Source organism: Barbus barbus (genome assembly GCF_936440315.1).
Source record: "Barbus barbus genome assembly, chromosome: 8".
NCBI classification, from domain to species: Eukaryota; Metazoa; Chordata; class Actinopteri; order Cypriniformes; family Cyprinidae; genus Barbus; species Barbus barbus.
In genome coordinates, this window is record NC_136736.1 from 30,180,688 (window position 1) to 30,202,077 (window position 21,390).

Sequence of the window (21,390 nt, forward strand, 5' to 3'; positions counted from 1 at the left end):
ATATGCTTTATGTGGAGGTAGTGTACAGTATTTGAGCTGATAGACTCGCATCTCTTTCAAATCCCTCCCCCCTGTTAACCTGTAACAAATATTTCTAGCCTAGAAACCTAGTGCTCCAACATTGTGTTGTGTAAGCCTGCTTTAAAAATTCACAAACGCCTGGTTCATAACCTCAAACAGCCATCTGATGAATGAGGCCGTGGCTGTTTGTTTAAAATGGGTCAGTATATACTTTCATTCTCTCTTAAAGGAAAACAAATGTGAAGTTAATAAAGCAATATTCTAATTCAGACACTGGCTGCCGTTTCATAATCAACTAATGCAACTTTATAAGTTACATAGCTGGACAGTTCTATATTATTATATCACACTATTAAACCATTCATCTTCAGTAAACATCATCTAGTGCCCATTTTTTGTGTGTGTTTTCAATTGCTAAGCCCACACAGAATGGATGACAAAATTTATTAAAATGGACTCGAGTACTACAATTTTATTGCTAATGGGGGAAAAAAATCATTTGAATATGATAATGTATTTACAGTACACTGTATGACAAAGGTTTGTGTGCGTGTTTGCTTTTTTTTTTTTTTTAATCAATGCATTTATTCAGCAAGGAAGAAATAAACTGATTAAATACGATTTCAAATAAATACTGTACTTTATGCACTATTTATAAAAAAAAAAATCCTGAAAAAACAACACCACAGGGTTTACACCAAAATATTACACAGCTTTTTCAACATTCATTAATAATAAGAAATGTTTCTTGAGCAGCAAATCAGCATATGACACTGAAGACTGGAGTAATGATGCTGAAAATTCAGCTTTGATGACAGGAATAAATAGCATTTTAAAATATATTCAAATAGAGTTATTTTAAAAAGTAATACTATTTCACAGCATTACTGTGTTTTACTGTATAGCCAGGGAGAGCATTAGATTAAATGTTTTAGATGTATTATACATGTTTTAGGGTTAAATATAATGTGCTGATCCAGTGACATGGTAAAGGTAATTTTTCTGACACTGTATTTTTCAATATCTCAAAAACCCTGACTGACCAGCATTATGAGATCAGCAGGTCCCAGATCCCTCATCCCTGCATTCAAAATGAACCCATATGTGATCAAGGGTATTTAAACATGACTAGTTCAATTTTTTAATTTTCTTTCAGCACTTCCATGATGATGGGGAAAGGCTGAGACTGTGAATGGAACAACAGACCATATGAATACATTTCACGTCATTGACATCTCTTTGATTAATTCATCTGCACACAATTCCTTCGCTAAGAAGGTGGAGAAAAAGCAGGAATCCTTTCAACAACAAATGTAATAAATCTATATTTAAATGAGAATGCTATGAATTTGAGAGAATAAGAATTATAAAGGGCCTTTGAAGGAAAATTAAGAGGGGAAAAAAGTTGAGTTAATCAAATTGCCCCAAAAAATATTTTATAAAGTCATCTGAAGGGCAAGCACTCATGGCACGTACTGCGATCCTTATCAGCCGGAGAAATTGAGCGACATTATGGCACCCCTCTTAAAATTAACTGTCTGCCTCCATCTGTAAACATAACTCAATCAATTCAACGGCACAAATAAACTTGGGGTCAAAGCTGAGCACAGTGCACCATTTCTATATCAAGTGTAAATCACAAAAAAATATATGAAAATAAATATATAAGCTAAAAAAATCCTTAAGCTTTTTAACTTGGTCGCAAGTATGAACTATAACCTTTTAATATTGCAAGTCATTGACAAGCATTGTATAGCACTGACGACTGAAGCAGATTTATTATTATATAATAAAGTATATTACATTATATCATATTATTTCACAGCAATACTGAAATATTGGTAAAACTGGTCACACATTGTCATAATGTTCATTTTTAACATCAATCAACTTTATTACACTATAAATAACATTTAAATGCCTTGCAACTTTAAATCTTAATTCAAATTCATATATTTAAAATGTATTTTACCATTACTTCAATATATAATATAATATAATATAATATGATATTTTACCGTTTTAACGCAAACAAAATCAGAAATTAAAAAAAGAACAAGAATACATTTAATCTATATTTAAATGAATGTTCAGCTGTGCCATAACCATTTAATGTTTATAAGACAGAAGACAAGCACAAATTTTGTTCATTAACTCAGTGCAAATTGAGGAACCCTCATTGACAGACTATTAAGATGCCTTGTTATGTGATACAATATGCACCTCATATTGACTTTATTATTTATCTGTTTAGAACTGACACAAAATGAAATCATTTTGCTCACGAGAAGCAGAATTCAATATCGAAGCCAAATTAAAACCGCATCAAAACCACTAACATTTGAGAAATAATCCTCGTTTCATTCTGTCTGTGTCCATTTTTACACGGACAAATCATCTCCAAATGACAGATTACAATCAGTGAGATGCAAATGAGACTGGAAAATCTGAAGGCTGGGCCACCAGTGCAGATATGAAGAAACGAAACCAGGCAATCAATCGGAATTCTGCATTCATTTAAAGTATTCACAACACTCCAAGACCTCCTTTTTTGAATATGTCATTAAAAAAAAATCCTAATCAGTTAATCAGGTTCAAATACCCAGTTTTCTAATTAAAAAAATAAATAAAATAAAAATTGAATTTAATATTTGTAATAATTGAAAAAAAATTGACGTGAAGTTAAAGTAAAATCTATGATCACTGATGTCATAGATTTATGATATAGGTTTATGTTATAAACATAATATTTAGAAAAAAAAAATTACATTTTGAAAACAATCAAATTTTTAAAATGTATATTTGCTTATGCACCATTTTTCTGAAACTTTTTTTTCTTTAGTTGTCATTTGATATATATATATATATATATATATATATATATATATATATATTTTTTTTTTTTATGTCATTACTTTTTTCATAATGTACAGAAAATTCCCATAATGTTTGCAAAATTATCACATTGAATGTTCCCTTAATGGTCACATAACAAGCAAAAATTATTTTAAAACACTGAAGCAAGTTTAATCGATTTGATATAAAAACACGATTCTGCCATTCTACTTTGACAATTAATCAGGTTTTATCCATTTAGAAATTAACATGCAAGGAAAGCGTTTGGATTTGAACAATAGCATTTCATGAACAAGAACGGATGAATCAAAATCACTTAAAATGATGATAATTTCTGACACCATCTACCATGCACCATTTTTTTTTTATGTGGACAAAGACAAATCAAACAAAACAGTGACATCTCTCAGAGAACCATTAACTTCTTCAGCCCAAACTTGACTACCGCATCTTACAGGAGACAAATGATGCACCAATAAAAAACAATAAACTTTCTCAACTTTGCGCACTATGTGCCCACATTACAATGACAAGTCGTTTTGAAAATGACGGACTTCTGTTCGCTTTGTCGCTGTCAGTGAACGGCTCTTAATATCCTCTACTGTAGCTTCAGATCATGATCCACAACCCTCCGCCATTCGGCCGCCCTCCCCATTCACGATGCGTCTCACTATTCAGCCACGGAGGAGAGCTTGGCTGGTGGAGATAGCAGAGCCTCCCAAAAATCACAGCCAGCAGCAGGGTCTCGGGAGGCCAGGCTGGGAGGGTTGGTGGAGCCATGATACAACCTCACAGAGGGGAAGAGCACCACTTCAAATGTGAACTTGACATTGTCTTGTTTTCATTTTATAGCATACAATGATGAAGCAAGACTTCATGGTACCTGAAGAAATGGCTAAAACTTGTTGCCTCAAACTTCCCATTAGGCAAAATAAAAGAGAAATCATAAACTAGAATGAGAGTTAAACAGTTGATCATAGAGCTAAGCAATGCCAAAGTCATGGGTTCATTTCCAAGGGAATTTTACATAAAAGTGTCTGCCAGATGCACAGATACAAATGTAATTTACATTAATTGTATTGTATTTTTGCATTGTTTTCTACAACAAATATGTATTCTTACATCAAGATACTTTTACTTGAGAAGGAAAATGACATAAAATATCAAGTCTTGTTTTCTGAAAAAAAAGTATTAAAAATAAGTGAGTTTATGTCTAAAACAACAAGACATTTATTATAAATATATTAGTTTTAAGCAAAATATCACTAAATTTTTAAACAAGACTTAATATCTATGTCATTTTGCATGTTCATCTTGATTTAAGAATGTTTAGATATTTGTACTAGAAAACAAGATAAAAGTACTAAAAAATGTAAGATGGTTTTATCCAAAATGAACCCATGACATATGCTTAGCATTTCTTGTTTTCCAGAAAAATAATTAATGTCCTGAAAACAAGATAAATTCACGTGAGAAACAAAATTCTAATTGTAAGTATAATTTTATTCTTTTTGAATATTCTTTTTACCTGTTTTGAGCATAAACCTCATTAAATGTTTTATTTTTATTTTCAAGATGCCTGTTTTTTCGCTGTCGGCAATAAAAAATAAATAAATAAATCATTATGTCCTCCTTTTTTGTATTCATTCTATTAAACTGCTGATTTTGCACATGCAGTTTTTTTTTTTTTTTTTTTGTACCATGAAAAAAAATTGAATGCTACATTAGAAACATCAACATTATTCATAAATGTCACATCATGGCACATTATGGAGTTTTTTAATACACTTATTCAATGAAGCTGCTGTATGCAAAAAAACAACAACAAAAAAAAAAACATTGAAGATATGCTTTTTATATTTATTTTATTGTTTTGTAAATATTTACTTGAACATTTTTAAGTAAATAAATAACCCCTCCCTCAAACATTCACTGGGTATTTGCTTCAAGATTTGCTGAAATGAGCTGAGTTTCATGGGGGAATGTTTTTAAAAAGTAAAGCTGTGTTTGAAGCTGTGAGATTCTGTGTAGTTTAAACATTTTGCTGCATAATGATGATACTGGATTCATTATTAATGGAGCTGTTCCCCTCTCAGCCTTCTGAGCAACAGACCGGTGAGATGGCATTAGCTCTGCTTTCTTCATTTCATTTCAGCCTTTTCACACATAAGTTATAAATTCCCGGAATAACGTGGTCAGCATGAGTTTTTATTGTGGCATTATAATGTTGTATGATATATTAAAGCATAATTACTCAAATATATTACATAATTATAATTGCATGTACCACATAAAAGGTACTACAAATTCTCATATGTTATAATAAAGCTAAAATTCTTTAAAATCTTACAAAAATAGCTTTATGCTGTTAAATCAAGATTCAATTAGTCAATTAGTTTTCTGTTGGTCTCTTTATTTCTTCATATTTATTTTCATAACATGAAAGGTAACAGAGGCTTCAAATGATGACAATGTTAATCACCACAAAAATGTAATTTTAGATCAGTGTTATTTTACTATATGCTATTTTGAGTTTTGTTTATATTTTGAATTAGATTTTATTTTATCCTTTCTGTTTTCAGTTTAATTTTAGCTAAAAGTTTTAGTAATGTTTTGTTGTGTTTTGTCATTTATTTATTTTACAAAATATATTTGTATAGATTTTATTATTTTATTTGTTTTACTTTATTTAGTTTTAGTAATAACTGAAATGATAAATGTTTTGTTATATGTTTTATTTTAAGCACCATTAAAGGGATAGTTCACCCAAAAATTAAAATTCGGTCATCATTTACTCACCCTCAAGTAGTTCCAAACCTGTATGAATTTCTTTGTTCTGCCGAACACAAAGGAAGATATTTTGAAGAAAGTTTGTAATGAGGCTGTTTTGCTCCAGAACTGCTCTGTTTCCCACAATATGGAGAATAAGATATTCATATATGTTTGGAACTACTTGAGGGAGAGAAAATTATAGAATTTTCATTTTTGGGTGAACTATCGGTTTAAATATATCAAGCTAAATATGTGCTAGCTAGATAAACATATGTTTGTTTGTATAGCAATGCACTAAAGAGCTCTCAAACCAACTCAACAAAAGAGAAATATCAAAAACAAGACCATCAACAGGACACTTTGTTATCCCGTCCTGATAATCTAATTTTATCCTTACCATGAATGCCAAAAATTTAGTAATCTCTAAATATCAGCCTTTTCCTCGTTACATTTTAAGTTTTACTCTTTAAGATCTAACCAATATCTGACTTTCTGAAGCAATGGAGATGTATCTATTTTGTGGTCAATTCAGCCATTGTCATAAATCTCGTCCGTATTACAATAGCTCAATCCGTCCAAAGACGAGTGTAGTGAAGTGTTCCCCAGTGCCAAATAACTGTCCAGATTTCTAATACCACACGTCACGTCCTTATGGATTCAGGAGCTGCCAGGAACTTCACAGACTGAGAGTATATTAAAATATTGAATATTTCCTGCAACCCCTGCCAACCTCTCGTACATGTCAAGATGTTAGATGACAAACCGCCAAGATATTCTTAGCTTGCCTTGGCTGACTTGCAAATTGTAAAATTCAAACCAGAGTTTTAAAATTCATGTTTACCTGTTCTGGGTGCCCGGACACAGTCTGAAGGGCCTTGAAAGTGAAATGTTTCTACTTCATATGTATATAAGCCTTTAGGAACATTCCAGCTGCCAGTATGCTGTCTATAGAATCTGGGCTTGTGCCAATGATCTGCTATCAGGAATGATACCACTTAGACCATATTAAACTATATTCTCTGTGACGACAGACACAGATATATGTGCACTTGTCAGCATCACCTTGGCTAAGTGACCACATGGCCAAAGTATATAACATCAGTAAAAAGGCAAACGTAAATTAAATATCAGTGTTGGTTTTAACTGACTTGCAATGTGCAAGTGGAGAGGGTCAGATAAATAAAATCTGAATCAGTTTGTTTAAACCTTTCTTTAAATTTTTGTATTATTATTCTTTCAAAAAGTGAGATTTAAACCAGTATTTTTGCAGACTGTCTTACATTTATAACTTTAAAAACAGACTTCTCTATTTAAAAGAATCAAGCATGAGAAAATAAGCTTCATTAATAATAATAATAAGATATAATAATAAATTTAAATAACATAAAAATTAAATAAAACTGCAGGTAAAATAATAATAATAATGTTTTTATTTCTTCACTGTGCATCAAAAGTGATCATGCATTATATGCTATAACTATAACTTCATTATATGTTAAAATTAATTGGACAAAATAAGCTTAATTAAATGAAACTTAAATAGATTTAAACAACATATAAAAAAATAAAAAATAAAATATATTTTTATTTTTATTTTCTTAATGTTGTGTAATTATTATTATTTGTTTTAATTAACTGTTAATTCAGATGCATTGAATAACATATAACATTAAACAATTATAACAAAGTAATAATAATAATAATAAAAAAAAATAAAATAAAAAAAAAATAAAAAAAAAAATAAATAAAAAAATTGAGGATTCAATGAGGATTCAAGCTGAGAGATGAGACTTGTAAACCATCAATAATATGTAATGGTTTACAGTAGCGTGGAGAATAAACAGGGCTTAACAATCACAGAGGCAGTAAAGATGTGTCTAGGCACACTGTCTTGTAAACAAACACATTCACTATTACGTACGTAGGCTTTCATTTAAATGAATGTTGATTGCTACTACAAACAAACAGCAATAAATACATGAAAATAAATATTCACCTGTTGGGCGATAAAGATCACATAGATCTACGATAAAGAAGCAACCAGAGCCTTTCTAAAATGTCTAGTTTTGAACACTGAAGCACAGTTGTTCTCAACCACCAGCCTCAGGGTGACTTAAAATGATATTATTATTCACATATATTTCAAATATATTTACTGTAACCTACAATTAATATTAATACAATCGTCATAAAAAAACAATGGTTTTTGAGGTGGAAAATTAAAAATATCTTAGCTTTATAGCTCTATTTTATTTATAATTTTAAGAAATTATAAGAATTTAATAGCTTTATTTTATTTATAATTTTAAGAAATTATTAATAATCAATTTAATGAATTATCTTAATATGTATTACTATTAGTGTTTTTGTGTGTTAAGAGCTGTAATGAAAATGTAATTCAATCATATTACATTCTCTCATTTTCTATATGTCCTTATTCATAAATTGTTGCATTTGAGAAGAGATTTAATGTGACGAGGATTGATCTAACGAATGCCACTGCTGTTTACCAAGCATTTGGGTGAACACACAGCCAGCAGATGGAGAGAGAAATTACACGTTCTCTTTAGACTGCGCTCAGCTGCTTGGCATGCTTTCAAATAGACAACAAGATAGAAGAGGACAAAATGAAAGCCCGTGGATATGTGTTTTCTAAATGTCAGTAAAGGGAAAAAAGCCTTTTGTTTGTATCTCTGCAAAATTTTAGTTTTGGTAAACATGCTAATTGTACTTTACACAACTTTCTCTATGAAAATGTTTCCATGTCTATCATTTCACAATAATCAGTCATAGATATTACTGAGGGTCAGACTACATCTATTTCAAATTCAGCTTCTGATATTCTTTAATTATAAAATACAGGAGAAGGCAATTGCTCTCTAAATTCTGCTGTTTTTCTCAAATATGGGAATTTTATCACCATTATTCAGGCTGGATTAGTTGATCTGATATGGACTCTAATCTGTATGCATTAACAGTTCAGTCCTAATTGCTTTTCATGGCACATACTGAGACCTACTGGCATGAGAGTAGTGTGTGATCAGAGCTCTCTATTCATCAGGCGGTCTGCAAATACTGGCATGGAGGAATAGAATGCGTCCTCTTTATAATTGTTTTCTAGCATAAATGTCATAAATTATTACACAGACCTCTAGAATACTTAATACTTGACTTTATTCCACGGTAAATATTTCTGAATCGTGAACACGCACCTTGAAAACGCCATAAATATGACCACAACATATTTCTCGGACACCTCTTTCTTCTGTAATAATACGTAATAATAATTTCACTTCAAAATAAATATTTAATGCACATTTGCTTATTTATTTGTATTATCAGAACAGCTTACCCCAAAATAAATAAACTTGCATACAGGTCTTGTAACACCCTGAAGATTGCCATATATGTGTGTGTAACGGTAGTGGTTGTAGAGGTAGGCGCACGACAAGGAGTGGACGAAAAGGAGTTTTTAATACACATCAACACACTATAACCATTGCAAACATTAATCCAAGACAAAGACTGAGGGAGAACTGAGGACTTATAAAGGGACCATCCAAACAAGGAAACAAGATAATTAATTACACACAGGTGATGAAAATGAACAATGATTAACTAATGACAGGAAACTAGAACAGGAAAAACCAAATAAGGGCAAAAGGGAAACTAAACAGAAACCAAACTGTGACAGATATCGCCCCCCTCCCGGAAGGTTCGTCCCGCACCGTAACAGTTACATCGGGGAGGGGAGGGACTATTTTTTGGGTTGGCCGAGATAGCACAGGGAGCTCAGGGGCGCTCTTGCAGCGCGGACTCTCGGGGGCGCTCTTGCAGAAGAACACCAGTTTGTGAACAGACTCCACTTCAGTGCATAGGCTTGCCTGGTCGAAGGAGCTCTAGCCTGAGTGATGGCGTCCACCACAGCCTGGGGTAGGCCACTCAAGTCTGCCGCGTCCCATCCAGGAGCCACACATGGAGGTTCCACAGATCTGGACGCGTGTGCCATATGGTGCCGAGCTCCTGAGAAAGGAGGTCCTTCCTCAGAGGAATGCGCCAAGGAGGGGCTGTTGCGAGGAGCATGAGTTCTGGAAACCAGGTCCGGGTGGGCCAATATGGCACAACCAACAAGACCTGCTCCTCGTCCTCCCTGACCTTGCACAGAGTCTGTGCGAGCAGCCTCACTAGGGGAAACGCATACTTGCGCAGAGCCTGAGGCCAGCTGTGTGCCTGTGGGTCCGTGCCGAGGGGGGCCTAATACAGGGAGTAATACAGCTGGCAGTGGGAGGACTCGCGGGAAGCAAACAGGTCTACCTGAGCTTCCCCGAATCGACTCCAAATCAGCCAGATGGTCTCGGGATGGAGTCGCCATTCTCCGGGGAACGTGAGCTGTCGTGAGAGTGCGTCGGCTGCACGATTGAGCTCCCACGGAATGTGGACGGCACGCAGCGATTTGAGCTGTGTCTGACTCCAGAGGAGGAGATGGCAGGCGAGCTGCGACATGCGGCGTGATTGTAGACCTCCCTGATGGTTGATGTACAAAACAGCCGCTGTGTTGTCCGTACGGACCAACACATGTTTGCCTAACAGCAGTGGCCGGAACTGCCTCAAGGCCAGATGCACTGCCAGCAGCTGATGTGCCAAAGCAGTTGAGGCCCTGTCCAGAGCTCCGAGGCTGCCTGCCTGTTGCATGTAGAGCCCCAGCCCGTCCTGGAGGCACCTGTTGTGACAACAACATGCCGGGACACTTGTTCTAAGGGCACCCCGGTCCATAGAAAAGCAAGGTCCGTCCAGGGGCTGAAAAAGCGGCGACACGATTGCGTGATGGTCACACAATGTGTACCGCGGCGCCATGCCCATCTCGGGACTCATGAGTGTAACCAGTGCTGAAGTGGTCTCATATGAAGCAACCCGAGCGGCGTGACTGCGGCTGTGGAAGCCATATGCCCCAGGAGCCTCTGAAACTGTTTCAGCGGAACAACTGTCCTGCCTCTGAAGGAACTCAGGCAGTTCAGCACTGATTGGGTACGCTCGTCCGTGAGTCGTGCCGTCATACTCATGGAGTCTAACTCCACACCGAGAAAAGAGATTCTCTGCACAGGGGAGAGCTTGCTCTTTTCCCAGTTGACCGTAAGCCCCAACTGGCTGAGGGCGATTCCAGACTCGCAGATCGAGGATTGGTCGAAGGCCACCGCCTTTCTCGGGCACGATGAAGTAAGGGCTGTAAAACCCCTGCCTTATCTCGGCTGGCTGCTGGCAAGATGGGTCGCGGGCGAGAGTGAGGAGGCAGCGAGTCGCACACTGTCAGCCCGCAAACCTGAGAACCCAGAGGAAAGGGAAATTGCTCTTCTATTAACAGAAAAAAAAGAAACACAGGATTCGCCATGCGCAGCTCCTGCATCAACCCAGGGTTGGTACTACCCTCGTGCATTTGTTTTAGAGCCTTGGCTTGGTGTACCTGCAGGATAGCCATGGCATGCAAGGCAGAGGCGGCCTGGCCCGCAGCACTGTAAGCCTTAGCCGCGAGAGCAGCCGTCAGCTTACAGGCTTTAGACGGGAGACACAGACGATTCCTCCAAGTGGCGGCGTTTTGCGGGCACAAGTGCACCGCAACCACTCTCTCCACCTGGGAAATGTCCACGTACCCCCTAGCCGCCCGCCATTGAGGGTAGTGAGGACAGAGGAGGGAGACAAGCAGCTTCTGGCCGTGATAGGGGCCGTCCACAACTTCGTCAGCTCCTCATGCACCTCCGGGAAGAAAGGCACCGGGGCAGAGCGTGGTTGTGAGCCGCGTCCTGCCCTGATAAACCAATCATCCAGCCGTGAAGGCTCGGGAATGGGCGGTCTGTTGACCTCCAGCCCGATACTCATGGCTGCCCGGGCAAGCATGGCCGTCAACTCGGGGTCTGGCTCGGCAGTGGCGACAGCACCCGAGGGGGGCCGCCCTGCTGAACCTTCATCCTCGGAGGACGAAAGCCAATTCCTCGATGCTGCGATCGACATCTGATCCTCGAATGAAATGCTGGCAGCCCCGTGGGACGAACCAGCGAGATCACTCAGGAACCGGACGGGACGATCGCTGTGTGAGGAGTAAGAGGTCCGTGGGGACATGCCTGGCGGAGAAGCTCTTACTGTCACCCTCAGATCTCCGAGAGCGCCAGCCGGCGGTCCTCTGCTCGAGCCAGAGTAACCCGGTCTCATCCCAAGTCGTCACATATTGACGCTTGGTTTTTGCGTCGCTTTTTGACGCTCAAGGTACCCCTTTAGCGTCACTTTTCGACGTGAAGGGAAGCGTAACTTTTCGGCGTCGATATGCTAACGCGCTATTGGGAATTTTATCGTCATAATAAGGTTGCCATTATTGCATATATGTAGGGGTGTGATTTTTGAATGTAAACAGTCAAAATAGTGACTTACCCAACCCCTGCCCCTAAACCTACCATCTGTGAAGAAAACGCAAGATATAGGAGGCAGATGCAAGTACTGACATAATTTATTTAAAAATGATTAATATACGCTAAGTGTTTCCTATTTTAAAAAAATTACCTTCCCTTCACGTCGAAAAGTGACGCTAAAGGGGTACCTTGAGCGTCAAAAAGCGACGCAAAACCAAGCGTCAATATGTGACGAGTTGGGATGAGACTGTGTTAGCCAGAGAGACCGGAACGGGTGGCGGCAGAGGGTGCCAATCTTTTCAGAAAAGAAAGGCGAGATTGCAGCGCCATCATGTTCATATGCCCACAACAGGTGCATGAATCATCCACGAACACATCTTCAGCGTGTTGGATGCCCAGAAACTGAAGACAACGATCATGTCCGTCATCCGCGGACAGGTAACGACCGCAACCAAGAGAACACAGATGGAACGGCATCTTTAAAAAGACGCGATTTGCTCTCTTAGAATTTTCTCTTTCAGTTGAAGTGCACAGGGGAATCACTGCTGGAGGGACACCGCTGGCAGTACCGTAACGCCAACCGGGAACAAAATAAAGAGGTGGAAAGGCTTTGTGGAGATCAGCAATCTTCTCATCCACTCGGTTCCGAAGCAAAAATCTGATGAGAGGATGTACCTGTTGCCTATTTATACCCGTATGCACGGGGAGTGGCTCAGGTATGCAAAATCCACTAGCCAATATTCATTGCTGTTTTCTCTTAATATCAGAGGTGATTGGGGCTCCCAAGTGAATCCCCTAATGTCGTCACAACATAACTCGTAGTGAACGACAGATAGGGAACCACATTGGACCCCATTGACTTTCATGTGTGTTCCACAGCAGAACGGTTTAAAATGACATTAAATCTAAGGCAAATATATTACAATTTATTAAATAATATATATCAGCATAATCTAGTATAAATAAATAAATAAAATACATTTTCAAAATTAAGTTGATTACATTTATTAACAATTAAATTATTTGCAACCTTAACATTCAAAGGTTTGCTTGAATGATTTATGTAGATGCAAAACCGTTATATATCTGCTGAAGTGACCACATATATGAAAGCTACTTGCCAACAGTGAAGGAGAGTAAGAACATGAGAGAGACGAACATAACAACAAAAGGATCCATTAAGCATCAGGGTGCTCTGTCTTAGAAGTCTTAGCAAGATGCACGCTTTCATCTCTACTTGGAACACTGGAATAATTCTAAGCACATTCATATTAGAAGGTTTACCCACACGGTTAAATCACAAAAATCCAACTAAATCCACATTGCTTGATGTCGTTTTAACTAATTCTCCTCATACATTTTCTGCAGTAGGTGTTTTTTGTAACAATTTTAGTGATCATTGGCCTGTGGTTTGTGTGAGAAACTGTAGGATTCCAAAGGGTAAACCTTGCTTTATTTTGAAACGTCAAATTAAATATTTTAATGAGTAAGCTTTTTGCAAGATATTGGTAATTGGCAAGTGTCTCACAGATACCTGATGTTGATTTAGACTGGGAGTATTTTAAACGCATTTTCTTGACTATTTGTGATAAACATGCACCTTTTAAAAGATTTAGAGTGAGAAATAGAGATAATCCCTGGTTTAATGAGACCATATCTTCACTTATAAAAAAAACAGAGATGCTGCATGGGCTAAAGCAAAGAAAAATAATAATCACATGGACTGGATTAATTATAGAACAATAAGGAATATTTGTACAAATTAGTAAAAAGTTCTAAATGTGATAATTTTTTATATAGGATAAATGAGAATATTAAAGATCCGTATAATTTTTGGAAATTGACCAAATCAGTTTCTTGTCAAAAAACCTCTACCAAGCTACCTGACTATTTGAAATTAAAAGAGAGTACAATTAAAGATAAAGAGAATATTGTAAATGCTTTTAACAGCCATTTTATTTCGGCTGGAGTAACCCAAAACTACTAATTTAAGGGAACAAGAAAATGTCGAAGTTACTTCATGTTATACTACTCAGTTGTTCAGTTTTACTGCCATTTTAGCCACACAAGTTCATAAAGTTTTATCAAATTTGGATATTAAAAAATCAGAAGGGTCTGATAAAATAGAACCTTATTTTTTTTAAAAAAATCGTCAGATCTTATAGCAGAGCCCATCACTTCTATTTTTAACTTGAGTTTAACTTCAAGTGTTATTTCTTGTGCATGGAAATCTCTCCCTTTGTTAAAAGGTGGTGACCCATCAACTTTGGATAACTATCGGCCAATTTGTAGGTTGTCTGTGTTGGCAAAAGTATTTGAATCTTTTGTTAATGATCAAGTGAAACAGTTCTTAACTGAAAATAAAGTTTTAAAATAAGTTCAATCAGTCTTTAGATCAGGTCATAGTACTATTACAGCAGCTATGCTGGTTACACATGATATTGTTAAATGCTTGGATAGTAAACAACATTGTGCAGCATTATTTGTAGATCTTTCTAAAGCATTTGACTCTGTAGATCATAAACTTATTTTGCAGACGCTAAGTTGTATAGGTTTTAGTGAAATGGCTCTAAATTGGTTCGAAAATTATTTGTCAGAAATAACTCAGTGTGTTTCAGTTGAAAATATTATTTCAACTGAACTAAAAATGATAAAAGGTGTTCCACAGGGTTATATTTTAGCACCAGTTTTATTTTCTATTTATATTAATTACATTGGTCGTGGGATAGCCTCAGCTAGAGTTCATATACATGCTGATGACACAATTATTTACACAGTAGCACATTCGGTGAATCAAGTCATAGAGCTCTTGCAAGAATCCTTTCAGTTATTGCAACTGTCATTGTCCAACTTAAAATTGGTTTTAAACTCAAATAAAACAAAATATATGCTTTTCACTCGCTGCCGAACTGAAACAGATCATTCTATTTTAACTTTATCTGCTTTTGCCTTTATACACCACTACAATGGATTTGAAATAAAACAATCAAGAATTGTTGAATAAAGTCGTTATTTTTGTATTCTTAATACAAAAAGTATTCTCGTAGCTTCGTAAAATTATGGTTGAACCACTGATTTCACATGGATTATTTTAACGATGTCCTTACTATGTTTCTAGACCTTGATCGTGTAAGGATCCTTGCTGTCTATGGGAGGGTCAGAGAGCCCTCAGAATTCATCAAAAATATTTTAATTTGTGTAAATTGTATTTTAACAGGTTTGGAACGACATGAGGGTGAGTAATTAATGACATAATTTAAATTTTTGGGTGAGTTATCCCTTTATGAGGTTCCACAGAAATATGACATTTACCATTTAAGAGTTACATTATAAGCAAAGTATCTCAATTTTCAGGGGCTCAATAGTATTTGGACAAAGAGATATAATTGTAAATATAAGCACAATTTTAATATTTGGATGAAAATCCTTTGCAGTCAATGACTGCCTGTAGTCTGGAGCCCATGGACATCACCAAATTCTGAGTTTCCTCCCTGGAGATGCCTTGCCAGGTCTTTCCTGCAGCCACCTTGAGTTGCTCCTTGTTTGTGGGTCTTTCTACCTTCAGTCTTATCTTCAGTAACTGAAAAGCAAGCTCTATTGGATTGAGATCAGGCGACTGACTTGGCCATTGAAGAATATTCAATTTCTTTGCCTTCAAAAAGTCTTGAGTTGCTTTCTCAGTATGTTTAGGGTCATTATCCATCTGCTCTGTGAAGCTGTGTGCTAACAGTTTTGAAGCATTTGGCTGAATGTGAGCAGAAAGTAATCTTAAAGACCTCAGAATTCACCCTGCTACTTCTGTCAGCAGTTCCATCATCAATAAACACCAGTGAGCCCGTTCCATTGGCAGCCATACATGCCCATGCCATAACACTGCCCCCACCATATTTGACACTTGATGTGGTGTGATTTGGATTGTGAGCTGTTCCTTACTTTCGCCATACTTTTCTCGTCCCATCAGTTTGGTACAATCTTGGTTTAGAGTGAATCTTGGTTTCATCAGTCCAAAGAATCTTATTCCAGAACATGGGAGGATTTTTTTAGATGTTTTCTGGCAAAGTCTAATCTTGCTTTCCTGTTCTTGAATGTTACCAGTGGTTTGCACCTTGTTGTAAACCCTCTGTACTTACATTCATGAAAGTGTCTCTTGATTGTGTATTTTGACTATGACATGCCTACCTCCTCCAGAGTATTCTTGATTTCTGTTGATGTTATGAAGGGGTTTTTCTTCACCAAGGAAAGGATTCTGCGATCATCCACTTTAGTTGTCTTCCACGGTCTTCCGGGCCTTTTGATTTTGTTGAGCTCAGCAGTGCTTTCTTTCTTCTGAAGAATGTAGCCAACCGTTGATCTGGCCACACCTAAGGTTTTTGCTATCTCTCTTATAGATTTGTTGTTTTTTCAGCTTAATGATGCCTCCTTCACTTTCATCGAGATCTCCTTGGACTTCATATTGGTAGCACCAGTCAAACAGCTTCCAATTGCCAATTTTATACCTCATATCAACTCCTGATCTGCTTAAATTGTCTTGAAGTAACGAGGGAACGGACAGCACAATTAACCTCTACTTAGTCAACTGTCCCAATGCTATTGAGCCCCTGAAAATGGAGGTACTTTGCTTAAAATGGCTGTAACTTTAAAATAAAGCTAAAAGTCTGCACTTTTTTATAAACAAATTGTATGTAATAACAATTATTTTACTGAATTGAAAAAAAAAAAAAAACATTATTTTTAAAATGTCCAATGCACATCTACATCATAAAATTAGCTGATCAATATGTTTTAGTAAAAAAATGCTGCTACCTGATCCATCCTTTCTGCTGATGATATCTGCTGTGAGCCCAAGATATGTTTTCCTGCGTATTTCTATCAGACGTCTACTGCACAAAACCAAGTGTGATGGGAATTTGTTTGGTGAGAAACAGAGGCACACAGAGAGACAGAGATACCTGTTAGGTTCTTGAGGCCAAGTTGTCTAAGGCCGAAGTAGCCATCTCGTCTGTAATTGAGAAAGATGGCCAGGGCGTAGCGTCCTTCATACAGTTTAGTGCCTCGGATTATCCGCAGGTTCTCCAGAGGAAGATAGTCGAACTGATTCAGAGCCACCAACACGTAACCCGTCACCTCACGGATGGACTGCAGGGATAAATATTTTCTGTTAGACACGATTCACAATTTAAACAAAATTCATTGAAAATAATTTGTCCTTTATGTGAAATGTAGCCAAACACGGCAGAATTTATTCTCACATAACATCACTTTAAAGCTCTTTTGGCAGAGATTTGTCCTCTGCTTTTGGACTCGATGCCCTCGGTCATCTCGGCAATTGTGCAGCACCAAAAGAATGACTAACGAGACAGCCTTGATATAATTTGAAGAGATAATGGCCCAAGAGAGCGCTGGACCCTCCCTCTCCACCCACATCAATCATGTTGACATCCAATCACGGTTTCATACTGCGTATCATTAGCAGGCACAGAGGACAGGTCTATTTCATGCAGAAGAAGTTAATGTGATATAGGTGTACTGATCGGACACACACACACTGGCACTATAGTCATGGAAATCCATCTGAAGAGCTGACCAAGCACACGCCGACAGCTGTCACCTGCCAGTCAGGATCACTATTAGTCCATACAGGAACACAACACAGGAGATCATTATTATACTGCACTCTTGGATACTGGATTCTGATTGGTCAATGTTAAAGTAACTTCTAAATATTTACCATTAAAAAGATAGTCAGCCCAACATCATTTACTCACTCTCATGTCTTTCCAAACTTGTATGACTTTCTTTCTTCTGTGGAACATAAAATGAGATATTCTGTGAATGTTGGTAACCAAAGAGTTTTGGTTGCCTTTGACTTCCATATGGATAATGACAATGGAAATTGAACCGTCACAAACATTGTTTAAAATATCTTCTTGTACTATATGTTCTATGGATGGATGAACACATGGACGGAAAGAAGGAAGGAAGACAGACTATCTCTTTAATTCTATAGAAGAAACTATTTTTTGGACACACAGCATGGTATTTCCATTGTAAACATGCAGTACTGTGGGCTTTCTCAAAGTAAGGTAATTTGAATCTAATACAATCACTGTACTATAATACTACTGTAGTAGTTTCTGTCTTTTTGTGAGTCAAGTTTTAGGATAATTATTATGGAGGAGTCCATTCAATACAAGCCATCTGCGTTTCAAGTAGTAGTTGTTAGTAGATAAAGTAGGCTTGCATCCAGCATATCCAATAGTGTGGGCAGAAACTACGATTCCCATTGTCCTCACATGACATAAGAGACAATAAAAAAGGAAGAAGTCTGTAATCAGTAATTATCTTGATTATACTTTTCAAATGGGCTGACTGATGAGGAACAAATAATAAACCAAAAGCGGCACACTATGGAAAAACAAAAACAAATTGAATGACTCGAATAGAGGACCCCCCCCCCACAAAACAACAACTCATAATTGATGTGCCAGATGTTTTTCCCTAATATTTCTCTTATATACTTGACTGTTTCAATATATACTACTGTTAAAAAAAATTGGGATCTATAAGAAATTATTTAATTCAGCCAGGACGCATTCAAAATGCATTCACTGATCAAATTGACAGTAAAACACTTATAATGTTACAAAAGTCTTTTCTAAAGACCGTTTTAAATAAATGCTGTTCTTCGGAACTTTCAATTTCTTTAAGGAATCCTGAAAAGTGCATCATGGCTACATGGTTAAAATACTAAGCTGCGCAACTCTTTTCAAAATTGATAAGAAATAGTTCTTGAGAAGCAAAATCAACATATTAGAAGGATTTCTGAAGGATCGTGTGAAACTGAATATTAGAGTAATGATGCTGAAAATTCAGCTTTACCAAAGATTTGAAAAAAATAATAATAATAATTTAAATAAAACCTTTGAATGTCACGGGTTGTTGGGGCTTGAAACTCAATAGAACACGAAGGAGTCAGGTATACAAATAAACAGCGTCTTTTAATAACTCTACACAGAAAGAAAAAACACAACCTGTTCAAACAACATAAGACAGGACAAAGAAACTCTAGAAACTGAAGGCTTATAAAGACAGACAAACCAAAGGAGCAAACGAGATGATTAATGCAACACAGGTGATCTGAATGAAGGATGATTAACTAATGAGAACAGGAACTAAACCAAATAAGGACAAGCAGGAACTCAAACATGTGACATTGAACAGTATACATATATAAAGTGCATATTTAGAACTCTGCATATTTTTATATTACTTTCAAAACATCACTGATGGTTACTTTTTTACCTAGAAATGTAATATTAAAACCCTGGGGTTTTGTAACACTGTTTCAACATACTTTAAAGTACAAACACCTTTCGGCCTAAGCTGCTGTCATGCGGCAAAGACACAAAGAAAGATCACAATCTCTCACCTCACACGGAGAGAAACTGCCTCCCTCCGGATACTTTTAGCTCAAATTGCAGTAATGAACCAAATGGACTCACAGAATCAAACACACCCACATCCCAAATGCTCGCTCACAGCACCTGTATTCTTCCTACGGGCATCATTAGAATTGTACATTTTTCAGTGGGTATTCATGAGTTTGGGAAACAAACCACGTCATGGAGTCCAGTTTTATATATTCAACTTCACACTAATCACACTGACGTTCATGTGTTGCCTGAAAAAAATAAAAAAACAAAATAATGCCAGCATGACTCAGTCTCTCCGCCTGGACTTGTCTGTACATTAGGCTGTGGGAAACAAATTGAACAAACCGAGCAATGTTTTTAAAGTCAAGTTCAAATGGGCGGATGATTTTGCCACTTTAACGTTGCAGTATTCTGTACTTTTGCTGCATTTAATGCTCTTTTCTTTTTTCCCCCTGCAGTCTACTTCTAAATGTTAGCCAAGGTTTTGTACACCAAAAACATTCAAGACGCAGCAAAAAAGTTTCTTATGCTCACCAAGGGTATAATTATTTGATCAATATTCCATTAATATTGTGAAATATTATTCAAATTCTAAATATCTGTTTTCTATTTTATTATATTTTAAAATAATTTATTCCTGTCATGGAAATCATTCTGTTATGCTGATTTGATGCTTTTATTTAAAATCTGATTCTAACATTATACAAATGTCTTCACATTCACTTTTGGTCATTTTACAGCTCATCTAGTCTTGAAATGTTCTGTATTAACAGTATACAAAAGATAAAATGGCACACACACACACACTTACTGGAGAGAAGCCAGCAATGTTAACTTGTTATTATCACCACTGAGTGAATGTGGTAATGATAAAGTTGAGAGGGCAACAATCACCAGTTTTGCATTCCAGCCCAAGAGCAAACAATATAAATGTCAATGTTAAATGCAATCTATTTGTTCCACTTTAGCAGCAGGTGACATAACAACACATGTGCTTGATCAAAACCAGCTGTGACAGGGTAGATATTAAAAATGCATGGAGTGAAACAATTCAGTGGAACAGCTGAATACTCATATCAGGAACACAGGAGGCTTCACCAAACTCTCATTATAGGACTTTGTCAGAGGATTTGTGAGTGTCAGTCATTATGCTGATTTTGGATCATCTTCCTTTCAGAGATTCTCTCTCAAAAGGAGGATCTTAAATCGTTTATTCAAGCTATGCATGGATTAACAGAAACTATATTAAATTAATGGGGTCGTTACATCCTTTAGGAGGCCTGTTTTACATTCAATTTACAGACACACTTCAAATGCTTTTTTTCAGTCTTTTAATGGGATTAAAAGCAGGAAAATTGGTATTCATTTAAAGTGGACACAAAATAGAAATTCACCCTATCTACTTTCTAAATGCATTTTAAAGAATAGTGTGCCCAACAATTTTAATTCTGTCATCATATACTGATTCTCATGTCATTCTAATCCTGTACTGTATGCAAGGCATTTGGAAAATGTTGGTAACCAAACAGTTTTGGGTCCTTCTCCAATCAGTCTTGAGTACTTCTCCAATCAATTAGTCTGTGTAAACCCCACCCCTTTTTTACATTCCACTTGCATTCAAATCTGCCTCCATCCAATCAAAAACAGAGAAATTAGCTGTACTGTGATGTAGTGTGTACTGTAATGTAGATCACAGTACAGATTTTTAATTTTATTTACTTTTTTTTGCTACTTCCATTACATAACAACTTTAACGCCTCCAAGATCCTATAAATGTCTCCTTTAAGATGGAAGAAAAAAGTGGATTCAGTAATATACTTAGTGTTTGCGGACATACGCAAAGAAGAAGACTGAAGCTGCTTCAAACAATTATGAATGTACACTAAATTGGTAGCTTAAATGGTCAGCATTTC

At 36.7% G+C, this 21,390-nt stretch overlaps 1 protein-coding gene across 1 annotated transcript in view; it reads right to left on the minus strand.

Moving 5' to 3' along the window:
- The window catches only part of LOC306873949 (receptor tyrosine-protein kinase erbB-4-like), a gene marked incomplete at its 3' end in the record, with an annotated part of 166,820 nt that overhangs the window by 41,179 nt on the left and 104,251 nt on the right, over positions 1-21,390 (minus strand). Inside the window, exon 3 of the mRNA XM_079423554.1 lies at positions 16,994-17,180. Within this exon, the coding sequence (XP_079279680.1) occupies positions 16,994-17,180 (187 nt within the window). The remainder of the gene's footprint in view (positions 1-16,993; positions 17,181-21,390) is intronic.